Raw genomic sequence first — 13,708 nt, forward strand, 5'->3', positions numbered from 1 at the left:
AACAAGTTATCACATACACCAGCAAGATTTTAAAAATAATTAACCAAATTTATTTTATCTTTTATTTTACATCCAAGGGAAACATTGCCTGAGCTGTACTAATGTAATTAGAAAGGCGAGAATTAGTGGGAAAAAAACTACTCACAAAGCAGAATTTCTGCTTCATCATGAATTTGTTAAATTGAGGGAATAATAGCATTCAGTCAAACTCACAGCCCCTGTAAGTTTAAAATCTCATAAGGGAAAACAGAAAAAAAAATCTCAGGCATAGCAAAAGACTCAAAGAATAGTAACTATGATAGGAATGTCTAATCTACTAAGATTCTCTTTCACCCTTTGACTTAATGTGTAGTCATTGACACAGATAAGCTAATAATGGCACCAGAGGATAAGAACAAACCAAAGGTTAGTATCCTGGAGGATCTAATCCCTAAAACAGGAGAAAGTAAAAGCACGACTATTCTAAAAGTAAGAAGAATGTCATCTGAAAGAGTAAGCAGCTGAATGACTTAAGAACCAATGTTGCTGTATTTTAAGACTAAGGAAATCTCCCTCAGGCCCTTGTTCAAAAAAACCTTTAACACATAGAGTAGAAACTACATACTACCTTTGTATATTCAAACTCTAACTAAAATAATGACTATTTGAGAAGGAGCTTTAAAATTTCATTTTAGAATTCGAAATGTTTCTCATCATCATGGCCTAGGACTTGGTTTGCTCTTTTACTCACACCTGAAAATTTCTGCCTCATTAATTAAACTCTTTGGACTACAAATCAGTAAAATAAAAATACAGATGCCTAACACAAGAATGTCTAAATGTAGGTATTAAATTATGTACTACATGCAACAAAACCTACATTGTTCAAATCATCTTGCACTAATAAGAAAAATCCAATTTGATAGAAGCATAGTGTTAATTCCCATCAAGCAAAAAATTTATTTCCTTAGTAATGTTATTTTGGCAACAAGGAATACCACATAATATATTCAATGAAGCTTATATGCTAATACTTTTCCACTAGAAATTTTGCACAGCAATAAAATCAGTTCAAAACTTATTTGCCAACATAGTAAAATTTTCAAAAATGTAACTAGAGCTAGTTATACTCAGTTACTCCGATACTCAGTTTGATTACAATTAAGTGAACAGTACTCAAATAACAGAGAAACCATTCCATTGGCCATGTGTTCATAGCATAGCAACCTCAAGCTAAGCCTTATAACTAAGCTTACCTGCAACAGGCTAAAGAATATAAAAACATAAAATGTATTCTACACTGTGTTTTGTTACAAGATCAACTGTTTAAAAAATTGAAATCATTAACTTACCGACTTTGTTCTTTCCTTTGTTTTATTAACTGAACAAGTTCCTTGTCAAAATAATCTTCTTCTTCTTCTTCTTCCTTTCCATCATCTTCTCTTTCCTGGGCATCAACCTTATCTTTGTGCAACTGGCCAGAAATGTGCTTCGCATATGCAGAAAGACCCACTTCTGTGACCCCGCACACTCGGCACTCATGACTACTATCCCTAGGGAAAGAGGGAGATGAGGGACATTCAATTCTCCCCACTGGCATGGCACACTCACCAGATCTGTTATGGGTTCCTCTGAAACACTCTGCACCCTTTGATGCAGTGAAAGATTAGTGCCAATCAATTTCAAAGTTCCTTTCATCACTTTTAATAAATTTGTTCAGAAGTTACTTTTGGAATAAATTCAAGATTCCTTTCCAGCAATCAAGAGGCAGTGTACTTCAAATAATGTTGTTGAGGAGGAGAAATCTTCTTGAATTGCTGTACTTAAAACCTTGCCAGAGGAATCATGGTGAAAGGGGAGGCAGGGCAGGGGGCTCAGAGCAAACACAAGTTGCTCTGGAGCACACCCATGATGCCAGCTGCACTCAGAAAGCTGGTGACAAGTACTCCCATTTAATCTCCTGCTCTAGTGCCTTCATCCAGTCAAAGTTAAGGGGTGGAGAAAACAGTAGGTGGCACAGCCAATCCCAACAGGGTAACTAAATCTGAACAGCTGGAGCTCTGCCCGGAATGTGAAGATTCCGCCCAGGGGCAGATGACAGCAGACCCAGCGAACTCTTTTGGTCTGGATGATACATGTGACTCACATTCTGCTTCAGAAGGGCTTATTTTAAAGGGAATGGAAGGCATTCAGTTGTAGGAGGCCAACAGCTGTGACAAATGTTTTTTCTCAAGTTTCAGAAAATGCTACAGTTCAGAGAAGCAAAATATGGTTTTTAGTTAAACAGAGCAGACTTTTTTTTTCTTTTACTTAATGCATTAAATGGTAAATTCCATACTGGACCTGGTCTAGAGTCATGTCCAGAGTTTTAGCAGATCAATAATTTAATTGTTTAACTTCTTGAAATTCTTTGACTGGATCAGCTGACTATGCAGTCTTTCATGAGAAACATCTGAATACTATGGCTACAGGACAGTTGAACCCATTCCATAACCCAACTGCCTTAATCCTGTATCAGGTGTCTTGAGTTTATAATAGTGATATTTTTGCACTTCCTATGCCAATCTATAAACACACACACACACACACACACACACACACAGAGTCTTTGGCCAACCACACATGCACGCACACCTTTTGTCCATCTTCCCTTCACATATAACAAGACGGGGGCAGGATTTAACTAACCAGAAGTGACCCTCAAAACTGAGCACCTCATTTACTAGAAGACAGCTTCTGTTATACATCACCTAAGTGATTATTAAAATATATAATATATAAAAAAATACTGAACAACTGTAGAATTCGAGGCACCATGCTAAGTATATGGTCACTGCTGTCTGGGATGAGAAAGTATAATTATTCCAACAATACCTACTCAGTTTAAAAAAAAATACTGTTTTTACTTTGTGGAAATCATGACGAACACCTTTGGAAAAAAATGGGGGAAATTTTCATGTTTTCCCTCTTTATAGGACTTTGTAACCTCAAATGCTAACATAAAGTTTTTTTTGAAATGTTTATTTTACTATTATTTCTCTGCAAGGCAAAGAAAGAGAGAATTTCCATTCACTGATTCACTCCCTAAATGCCTGCCACAGCCAACGCTGGGTCATGTCAAATCCAGGAGCCTGGAATTGGATCCAGGTCTCCAACATGGGTGGCGGGGCCTAAGTACTTGCAGCCACCTTCTACTATCTTTGCAGGCATGTTAGCAGGGAGCTGGATTAGAAGCTGCAGAGCCTGGACTCAAACCTGCACTCTCTCATATGGGATGTCAGCATCACAAATGGAGGTTTAACCTGCTGCACTCCCCCTAAGAATCTACAGAAGCTAAATTGGTATACTGTAATACAAGATCATCTTTCTTTCTTTCTTTTTTTTTTTTTTTTTTTTTTTTGACAAGCAGAGTGGATAGTGAGAGAGACAGAGAGAAAGGTCTTCCTTTTTTGCCGTTGGTTCACCCTCCAATGGCCGCCACGGCTGGCGCGCTGCGGCCGGCACACCGCGCTGATCCGAAGGCAGAAGCCAGGTGCTTCTCCTGGTCTCCCATGGGGTGCAGGGCCCAAGCACTTGGGCCATCCTCCACTGCACTCCCTGGCCACAGCAGAGAGCTGGCCTGGAAGAGGGGCAACCGGGACAGAATCCGGAGCCCCGACCGGGACTAGAACCCGGTGTGCCGGCGCCACTAGGTGGAGGATTAGCCTATTGAGCCGCAGCACCAGCCCAAGATCATCTTTCAATTGGGGACTTTAGTATAACCCCTGAAAATTAAATTTCTGATTTTCCTCCTAAGATTAGAGAATTTTCATAATGTATATACTATTAGAACCATCTCTGTCTCTCTTTCAGAATCCTTCTCACTTTAAAGACACAACTGGTTAGCCACAATAATTTTTTATTATTATTATATATTTATTTGAAAGGCAGAATTCAAGAGAGGTAGAGGCAGGCAGAGAGAGAGAGAGAGAGAGAGAGAGAGAGAGAGAGAAAGAGGTCTTCAATCTACTGGTTTGCTCCCCAGATAGCCACAACGGCTGGAGCTGCACCGATCTGAAGACAGGAGCCAGGAGCTTCTTCCAGGTCTCCCACAGGTGCAGGTACCCAAGGACTTGGGCAAGATGATCTTCCATTGCTTTCCCAGGTCATAGCAGAGAGCTAGATCAGGAGAGGAGCAGCAGGGACTCAAACCGGCATCATTTCAGGATGCCAGCACTGCAGGCAGCTGCTTGACTGCTACGCAACAGTGCCAGCCCCACAATAACTGGCATTATGGTGTGGCAGGTAAAAACTCAGTCTGTGGTGCTGGCATCCCACATGAGTGCTGCTCCACTTCCAATCCAGCTCCCTGCTAATGCATCTGGGAAAGCACTGGAAGTCGGTCCACATCCTTTGGTCTCTACACCCACATGGGAGACCCAAAAGAAGCTCCAGGATCCTGGCTTTGGAGCAGCCCAGCCCTGACCATTGTGGCCACTTGGGGAGTGACCTAGCAGATGGAAGATCTCTCTAACTCTGCCTTTCAAATAAATAAATAAATAAAATCTTTAAAAAAAAAAATGAGGGGCTGGGGCTGGTGCTGTGGCATAGTTGGTGGGGCTGCCACCTGCAGTGCCATCATCCCATGTGGGCACCAGATTGAGTCCCAGCTGCTCCACTTCCAATCCAGCTCTCTGCTACGGCCTGGGAGGGCAGTGGAGGATGGCCCGGGTCCTTGGGCCCCTGCACCCACACGGGAGACCCAGAGGAAGCTTTTGGCTCCTGGCTTCAGATCGGCGCAGCTCTGGCCATTGCAGCCAGCTGGGGAGTGAACCAGAGGCTGAAAGATCTCTCTCCCTCTCTCTCTCACTCTCTGCCTCTCCTTCTCTGTGTAACTCTGACTTTTGAATAAAATAAATAAATCTTAAAAAAAAATTTTAGTATAAAGTAGGCAAAATTTAACTGTTAAACATACAGAGGCTGCCGCTGTGGTGTAGTGGGGTGGGGCACAGCCTGTAGTGCTGGCATCCCATATGGGTACTGGTTCTAGTCCCAGCTTCTCCACTTCTGATCCAGCTCTCTACTCTGGCCTGGGAAAGCAGCAGAAGATGGCCTAGGTGCTTGAGCTCCTGCACCCATGTGGTGGACCCAGAGGAAGCTCCTGGCTCCTGGATTCAGATTGGCCTAGCTCTGGCTATTGCGGCCATATGGGGAGTGAACCAGGAGATGGAAGACCTCTCTTCTCTCTGCCTCTGCCTCCCTCTAACTCTGCCTTTTCTAGGCCGGGCCAGGCTTAAGCCAAGACCAGGAGCTTCTTCTGGGTCTCCCACGTAGGTGCAGGCACCCAATCCTTCAGGCCATCTCTGCTACTTTCCTATGTACATTACCAGGGAGCTGTATCAAAAGTGAAGCAGCCAACTCTTGAATTGGCACCCACAGGGGATGCAGGTGCTGGAGGCAGAGGCTTCACCAGCTACAGCACAAAGCCAGCCCCTCAAAGAGTTTTAAAAACACTGCTGATGAGGCCTGAGCTGTGGCACAGGCTAAGCTGCAACCTGTGATGACACCCACATCCCATATCAGAGTCGCTACTGTTCTACTTCTGATCCAGCTCCCTGCTAATGTGCTTAGGAAAGCAGTAGAAGATGGCCCAAGTGCTTGGGTCCCAGTAACCGTAGGGAAGACCAGGATGCAGTTCTAGCATCCTGGCTTTGGCCAATATATTGAAGCCATTTGATGAGTTAGCCAATGGATGGACGATCTTTTTCTCTCTGTGTCTTTCCCGCTCTCTCTGGTATTCCTCCTTTCAAATAAAAATAAAAATAGAATAGGAAAACATTTTTCAAAATAAATAAAAACATTTTTGCAGGTGGGTGTTGTAGCACAGTTGGCTAAGAGGCTGCTGGGGATGCCTATATCTCATAACGGAGTGCATGGTTTGAGTACAGGCTATGTGACTCTTCTGATCCAGCTTCCTGCTAATGAACTTGGGAGGCAGCAGATCATGGCCCAAGTTACTTGGGTTCCTACAACCCAAATGGGAAACCTGGATGAAGTTCTGAACTCCTGGCCGTGGCCTGGTCCAATCCTGGCTGTTGCAGGCATTTGGGGAGTAAACTGGCAGACAGAAGATGGCTCTCTGTCTCTGCCTTTCAAATGAAAAATTAAAAACAAAAACATAAATCTCTAATGCTTCTTTTATAAATGAAATCTAGTTTTAAAAAGAGGTAAGCTTTACAAGATATTTTAAAAAAAGAGAATCGGGGCCGGCATTGTGGCATAGTAGACCAATCCTCTGCCTGTGGCGCCATCATCCCATGTGGGGACTGGTGCCCCAGCTGCTCCTTTTCCAATACAGCTCTCTGCTGTGGCCCAGGAAAGCAGTGGAGGATGGCACAAGTGCTTGGGCCTCTGCACTTGTGTGGGTGATCTGGAGGAAGCTCGTGGCTCCTGGCTTCAGATCAGCTCAGCCCTGGCTGTTGAAGCCATTTGGGGAGTAAACCAGTGGATGGAAGACCTTTCTATTTCTCTTTCTCTCTCTGTAACTTTACCTCTCAAATAAATAAATAAGACAAGAAAGAATCTATATTTAACAACAGGAGAGGAAAACCACATATCCTGAAAATTCAAATATGTTTGGAGGTAACCATATCAACCCTGTTCTGGATACTGTAAAAATCTATGACTTCACAAACGGCATTTGAGAAACTACATATTTTAAAAAGTAAACAGCAAATTAAACAATATTTTATTTTTGTTACTTTCAAAAAGTTTAAAATTTTTCTTTATTCTTTTTTATTTTGCTGTTTTCTATCTTATCATTTTTTAATTCTTTTTTAATCTGTCGAATTCTTTATAAGCACTAATTTGTATAAATATAAAAAATATGGAAAAAATGTACTGCTTTGCTTCTTAGCTAATAAAGGCAATAGCTGTCCTCAGGGAGTTTAGAGGAGGGCCCAAATTAGCTTCATCCTGTTACCACAATTTCCTCTCATGTGTGAAAAGCAAAGTCTTAAGATACTCTCTCCAGAAGGGCTTCTTTATTAAGCTAGTGGTAACTACCCCACAACAGCTGCTGGATAAAAAAGGGTTTGAGCTTTTCTAATAGCATCTATCTGGAGAACTACTGATAGCCCACACATCTAAACAAGTATATCATTGAAAAAGAAATGTTCCTGAGGTCCTTAACTGTGTACCAAACAGGTCCAGTTACTTTGCATCCAAGCTTGTATTCAAAATTTAAAAATAAATACTGTTCAATTCTTAACCAGATCACAACAAAGAATTCTAAATACAACTATAAAAATGAACACAAAGTCCAAACATCAGTAAGCCAACAATCAGGAGCGGACATTCAGCCTAGGGGTTAAGATGCCCATGTTCCACACTGGAATGCCTCAGTTCAATTCCTGGCTCCAGTCCACACCAATGTAGACCCTGGGAGGCTGTGATGATGGCTCAAATAATCGGATTCCTGTCACCCATACAGGAAACCTGGATTAAATTCATGGCTCTGGCTCCAGCCCCAGTGTTGTGCGCATTTGGGCAGTGAACCAGCATATGAGAGCTCTATCTTCCATCTCAAGAAAATAAATAATAATTTTTTAAAAACGCAGTAACTGGGGCTGGCGCTGTGGCAAGTGGGTTAATGCCTTGGCCTGAAGCACTAGCATCCCATATGGATGCTGGTTCGAGACCCGCTGCTCCACTTCCTATCCAGCTCTCTGCTATGGCCTGGGAAAGCAGTAGAAGATGGCTCAAGTCCTTGGGCCCCTGCACCCGTGTGGGAGACCAGGAACAAGCTTCTGGCTCCTGGCTTTGGATCAGCACAGCTCCAGCCATTGCGGCCAGTTGGGGAGTGAACCATCGGATGGAAGACCTCTCTCTTTCTCTGCCTCTCCTCTCTCTGTGTAACTCTTTCAAATAAATAAATCTTAAAAAAAAAAAAAAAAAAAACAGATGGCCGGCGCCGCGGCTCACTAGGCTAATCCTCCGCCTAGCGGCGCCGGCACACCGGGTTCTAGTCCTGGTCGGGGCGTCGGATTCTGTCCCGGTTGCCCCTCTTCCAGGCCAGCCCTCTGCTGTGGCCAGGGAGTGCAGTGGAGGATGGCCCAGGTGCTTGGGCCCTGCACCCCATGGGAGACCAGGAAAAGCACCTGGCTCCTGGCTCCTGCCATCGGATCAGCGCAGTGCGCCGGCCGCAGCGCGCCGGCCGCGGTGGCCATTGGAGGGTGAACCAACGGCAAAAAAGGAAGACCTTTCTCTCTCTCTCTCTCTCTCTCACTGTCCACTCTGCCTGTCAAAAAAAAAAAAAAAAAAAAAAAAAAAAAAAAAAAAAAAAAGAATATCTTGTCTTAAAAAAAAAAAAAAAAAAAAAAAATGCGGGGCCGGCACTGTGGCGCAGTGGGTTAATGGTTAATGCCCTGGCCTGAAGCGCCAGTATCCCATGTGGGCGCTGATTCATATGGGTGCAGGTTCAAGACCCGACTACTCCCACTTCTGATCTGGCTCTCTGCTATGGCATGGGAAAGCAGTACAAGATGACCCCTGCACCCACGTGGGAGACCCGGAAGCTCCTGGCTCCTGGCTTCAGATTGGCACAGCTCCAACCATTGCAGCCATGTAGGGAGTGAACCACTGGATGGAAGACCTCTCTCTCTCTCTCTCTGCCTCTACTCCCTCTGTGTAACTCTTTCAAATAAATCAATACATAAGTATCTAAAAAAAAAAAAAGAAAACTACACAGGCCTTTGGCATGCTAACTGCTGCCTGAGGGGAGTCTGCGTCATATTTAAAAAACAACAACAACAACAACAAAAAACTCAGTGACTAATAATGATAAGAATGAAACCCAGAGGAAATGTCCACAAACACAGAATAACAGGGAAAAGAAATAACGACTGATAACTATTTGTCCCTAAGACGCAAACTGGTGATGACTCTGACATTAAGTTCTGAGATTTTATAGTTTTTTTTTTTTTTAATCATTTTGTCAGTTGTTTTTCTTGCTACCTGCTTCTCTTCTCCCTTGTATTGTTATAGGCCAGGGACCCACATAAAACACATTAGCTACACCTGTCTCACTGTACCATGAAACACTATTACACTCTATTTGAAGAATTATAAAAGAGCTTGTAGGCTCCAAACATAAAGACAACAAGGACTGGCATTGTGACATAACAGGTTAAGCTGCCACAAGTAATGACAGCATCCCATATGAATACCAGTTCAAGTCCCAGCTGCTCAGCTTGCAATCCAGCTCCCTGTTAATGCCCCTGGAAAAGCAGTGGAAGATGGTTCCATGTGGGAGACCCAGATGGAGTTCCAGGGTCCTAACTTCATTATGGCCCAGCCCCAAAAGTTGCGGCTGTTTAGGGAGTGAACCAGCAAATGAAGATCTGTCTTTGCCTCTCCTCTCCTCTCTGTAATTCTGCCTTTCAAATAAATAAATCTTTAAAAATAAAAAGAAAAGCTAAGATAATGGAAATGTTAATTGTCCGACTTGATCAGCTTAGGCTGTATACATGAGCTGAAATACTGTCCTATACTCCTCCATAAAAATGTACAAATACAGGGGCCACCACCTGTGACACCAGCATGCCATACAGGTGCTGGTGTGAGTCCTGGCTGCTCCACTTCCAATCCAGCTCCTTGTTAATGCGCCTGGGAAAGCAGTGGAAGATGGCCAAGTACTTGGGCCCCTGCACCCACATGGAAGAAATTCCTGGCTCCTGGTTTCGGTCTGGCCCAGCTCTGGCCACTGCATCCATTTGGTGAGTGAACCAGCAGATGGTCAATCTCTCTCTCTCTGTAACTTCACCTTTCAAATAAATCTTAAAAAAAATAATAATAAAAAAAAGTACAAGTACTACATGCTAATTAAAAATAAATAAATATAAAAACAGCTATTAGCTTTGTATCTAATACATGAGTAATAAGTACAAAATTGCTCTTTTTGAAAAAAATTCGTTTGGATGCTAGATCAGAAGTAGGGCAGCCAAGTCTCGAAACAGCGCCCATCTGGGACTTTTATTGTTTTTTCCCTCATTATCTATGTCCCAAATAAGTAAAAATGGCATAGTTAGGTTGTTTGGAAATGACAAGGAGGAAAAGAACAAAGATGTTACAGAACAACACATATAAGGGCCAGTGCTGTGGCATAGCAGGTAAAGCCTCCACCTGCAGTGCCGACATCCCATATGGGCGCCGGTTCGAGTCTCGACTGCTCTACTTCTGATCCAGCTCTCTGCTATGGCCTGGGAAAGCAGTAGAAGATGGCCTGGAGGAGGCTCCTGGCTCCTGGCTTTGGATCAGCACAGCTCCAGCCACTGCAGCCAACTGGAGAGTGAACCAGTGGATGGAAGACCTCTCTCTCCCTCCCTCCCTCCCTCTCTCTCTCTGCCTCACCTCTCTGTATAACTCTGACTTTCAAATAAATAAGTAAATCTTTAAAAAAAATACATATATAGCATTTCTTATTGGTTTTGTGTAAGTATAAACATAAATCTAATTATTTAAAAAGAGGTCTGCATAGGATAAGTAGCAAATTTGATTCTTCTGTAGGATTTAGGCGGGAGAGGAATAAGAAAACATTTTCTTGACTTTTTATGATCCTTACTGTGAACATGAATTTGGAATAAACAAAACTTGTTTTTTGTTTTTCAGTTTTACATGGTTCGTTAGTGATCTCTGAATTGAATAAAGTATTAGTCTTGGAATGCAACGGACTTCTCTCCTGCTGATTAGATTTATCAACCTCATTTTTTTTGTTTCTGTAATACACATGGGGCACATGGCAGGTAAACAGCCCAAGGTAAAAGGTGAACCCCAGAAAGAAGTCTTTTGAAAATGGGATTTTTAAAGAGCCGAATCATTTCACATATAACCAAAAGTTGACTGTATTGTGTGGGTTTTCAAGGTAACAAGTGAGATATTATGTAGATTCAAGGTATCCTTGGAAAGGGATCTCACATTAAATCTAAGTGAAGGCCTTCTATATTGCTGTAACACCTGTCACACTGTAAGGGACTGGGGCATGGAAAAATTTCATTGAAAAGATGCCGAAAGTTTACTAACAAATTAATTTGCCCACAAAATCTACAACTCTATGACTTTATAATATAAATAATTTCAAATGACCTAGGTTGGTATCCTGATCACAACTTATAACTACTATTCATGGAACAGGATACAATTTATATCTCTCCATTTCCCAATGTTTCTTTCCCTATCTGGTTTCCAAACATCAAAGCAGGAGAAGTCAAAAACACCATAACAGGAGCCACAGATGGAAAAAAAAAAAAAAGACACAGAATATACATGTTTCATTTAATTTTTAAAGGTGCTTACTTATTAGATTGTCTTCCCTTATAAAATTCGAGCTTCAAATCACAAAACAGCATTCTTAAACACACCTCAGGTTTATACTTCTGCTTATACTAATGAGAGTCAGTGTGACTTAATAGACTTTGGACTTCTCAGACTAAACCTAAGGTATATGGGATGCACTATCTGTAACACTGTGAAGCAAAATATGAATTAAACTAATTGTTTTTTTTTTGTTTTTTTTTTTTTTGTTTTTTGACAGGCAGAGTGGACAGTGAGAGAGAGAGAGACAGAGAGAGAAAGGTCTTCCTTTTGCCGTTGGTTCACCCTCCAATGGCCGCCGCTGCAGCCGGCGCACCGCGCTGATCCTGGCAGGAGCCAGGAGCCAGGTGCTTTTCCTGGTCTCCCATGGGGTGCAGGGCCCAAGCACCTGGGCCATCCTCCACTGCACTCCCTGGCCATAGCAGAGAGCTGGCCTGGAAGAGGGGCAACCGGGACAGAATCCGGCGCCCCAACCGGGACTAGAACCCGGTGTGCCGGCGCCGCAAGGTGGAGGATTAGCCTATTGAGCCACGGCGCCGGCTTGAATTAAACTAATTGTAAGGCTACTATGTAGGAATAAGAAAGCTTACTAATGAGAGAGCTAGCTCATCCTAGCACACCATGAGTGTAATCTACTTCTGAAGGGGGGGGGGGGTTTGTTAATTCTACATATTGGTTTATTCCTTTTGATGCCAAAAGTCTACTACTGTATTTGTTACTAATTCTAAGTAAGTGTTCAATGCCGTAAGACAAAGTTCATTTACAATGGATTACTAAAAGATAAGCCGACAGAAACCATCAGCCCTCAGACCCCTGCCCCAACACTCATAAACTTAGGAAAGAGAGTGGTCCTCATACCTGCCCTTCAGGTTCTCAAGTTCCCTGTGATGCAACATGCTCCGCATGTGTTCGTCCATCTCCTTCAAAATTAAAGAAAGAAGATTAAACTAAGGGCCACCACTTTGAAAACATAATTCCTGTTTCTACTTAATCAACAATTGAGGCTCAAGCACCTGTGTCAAAAAATTTTTTGGGTTTAGTCTTCTCAATTCAGTATTAATTAGTTCCTCATTAAATAATTCCTTTTGGCTGTTTTTTACATATTTCATTTTTGAATAAAAGGAATTTTTTAAAAAGATTTATTTTATTTATTTAAAAGGTAGAGTTATAGAGAGACAGAGGGAGAGACAGAGAAAGAAGTCTTCCATCCTCTGGTTCAGCCCCAAATGGCTATAACAGCCAGAGCTGGGCTGGTCCAAAGCCAGGGGCCAGGAGCTTCTTTTGGGTCTCCCACATGGGTGCAAGGGCCCAAACACTTGGGTCATCCTCTACTGCATTCCCAGGTACATCAGCAGGGAGCTGGATTGGAAGTGGAGCAGCTGGGACTCAAACTGGTGCCCATATGAAATGCTGGTGTCAAAGGTTAACCCGCTATGCCGTAACAGCGGCCCCAAAGGGATTCTTAGACATATATAAGTGGGTTTCTTTTTTTTTTTTTTTTTTGACAGGCAGAGTGGACAGTGAGAGAGAGACAAAGAGAGAGGTCTTCCTTTTCCTTTGGTTCACCCCCCCCCCCCCCATGGCCGCTGCGGCCGGCACACTGCACTGATCTGATGGCAGGAGCCAGGTGCTTTTCCTGGTCTCCTGTGCAGGTGCAGGGCCCAAGCACTTGGGCCATCCTCCACTGCCCTCCCGGGCCACAGCAAACAGCTGGACTGGAAGAGGAGCAACCGGGACAGAATCCGGTGCCCCGACCGGGACTAGAACCAGGTGTGCCGGCACCGCAGGCGGAGGATTAGCCTAGTGAGCCACAGCGCCAGCCTAAGTGGGTTTCTAAAATGGTTAGAAGTTATTGTCTTTAGCAGGCAAAAGATTTAAGAATAAATTAAGTTAAATAATACCCTATTATAAGAAACTTCGGAATATTATTTAAAAAAAAACTCTCAGATCACTTAAGTTCTCAACTAGCTGGCTACTTTTATCATACTCTTCCCTACTCAGCTGAGAGTTCCTTAAGAGTAAGGTACAACTCTTTGCCATGTCTTGGCCAGCTCTTGGCAAATACTCTTCAATAAATATTTGTTGAATGAATACGAATAGATAATTCAATTCCAGATAGGAATTACAAACTTAACAGAAACTCCTTATGGCAGATCAGTAAGTTTTAAAAATACTCTGGACATGACAGCTCTATCACTCCTTTATCCTAACCCCCCCACCTCTGACCCAACTGATTTGTCTTGTTCCATTGAAAAGTTTGAATATTACCAGGATTCTCTCTTCCCCTCATTCTGTCATTAGTGGGAAGTAAATAACATCTGTGACAAAGCTGCCACCTAAAAACATGCACACATGAGAATGCGCGCACATGTGCATGCAT

At 43.0% G+C, this 13,708-nt stretch overlaps 1 protein-coding gene across 5 annotated transcripts in view; it reads right to left on the bottom strand.

The window, feature by feature from the left end:
* Positions 1–13,708, bottom strand: part of ZNF106 (zinc finger protein 106) — an 86,269-nt gene that overhangs the window by 39,650 nt on the left and 32,911 nt on the right. For all 5 annotated transcript variants that reach the window (XR_011380875.1, XR_011380873.1, XR_011380874.1 and 2 more), the window contains exons 3-4: positions 12,187–12,248; positions 1,332–1,532 (exon numbers count right to left, since the gene is read on the bottom strand). Coding sequence is in view for 1 of the 5 variants with exons in the window: in XM_051822463.2 (XP_051678423.2) it covers positions 1,332–1,532; positions 12,187–12,248 (263 nt within the window). In the remaining 4 variants the exon portion in view is untranslated. The remainder of the gene's footprint in view (positions 1–1,331; positions 1,533–12,186; positions 12,249–13,708) is intronic.

This window comes from Oryctolagus cuniculus, chromosome 12 (genome assembly GCF_964237555.1).
Source record: "Oryctolagus cuniculus chromosome 12, mOryCun1.1, whole genome shotgun sequence".
Lineage (NCBI taxonomy): Eukaryota > Metazoa > Chordata > Mammalia > Lagomorpha > Leporidae > Oryctolagus > Oryctolagus cuniculus.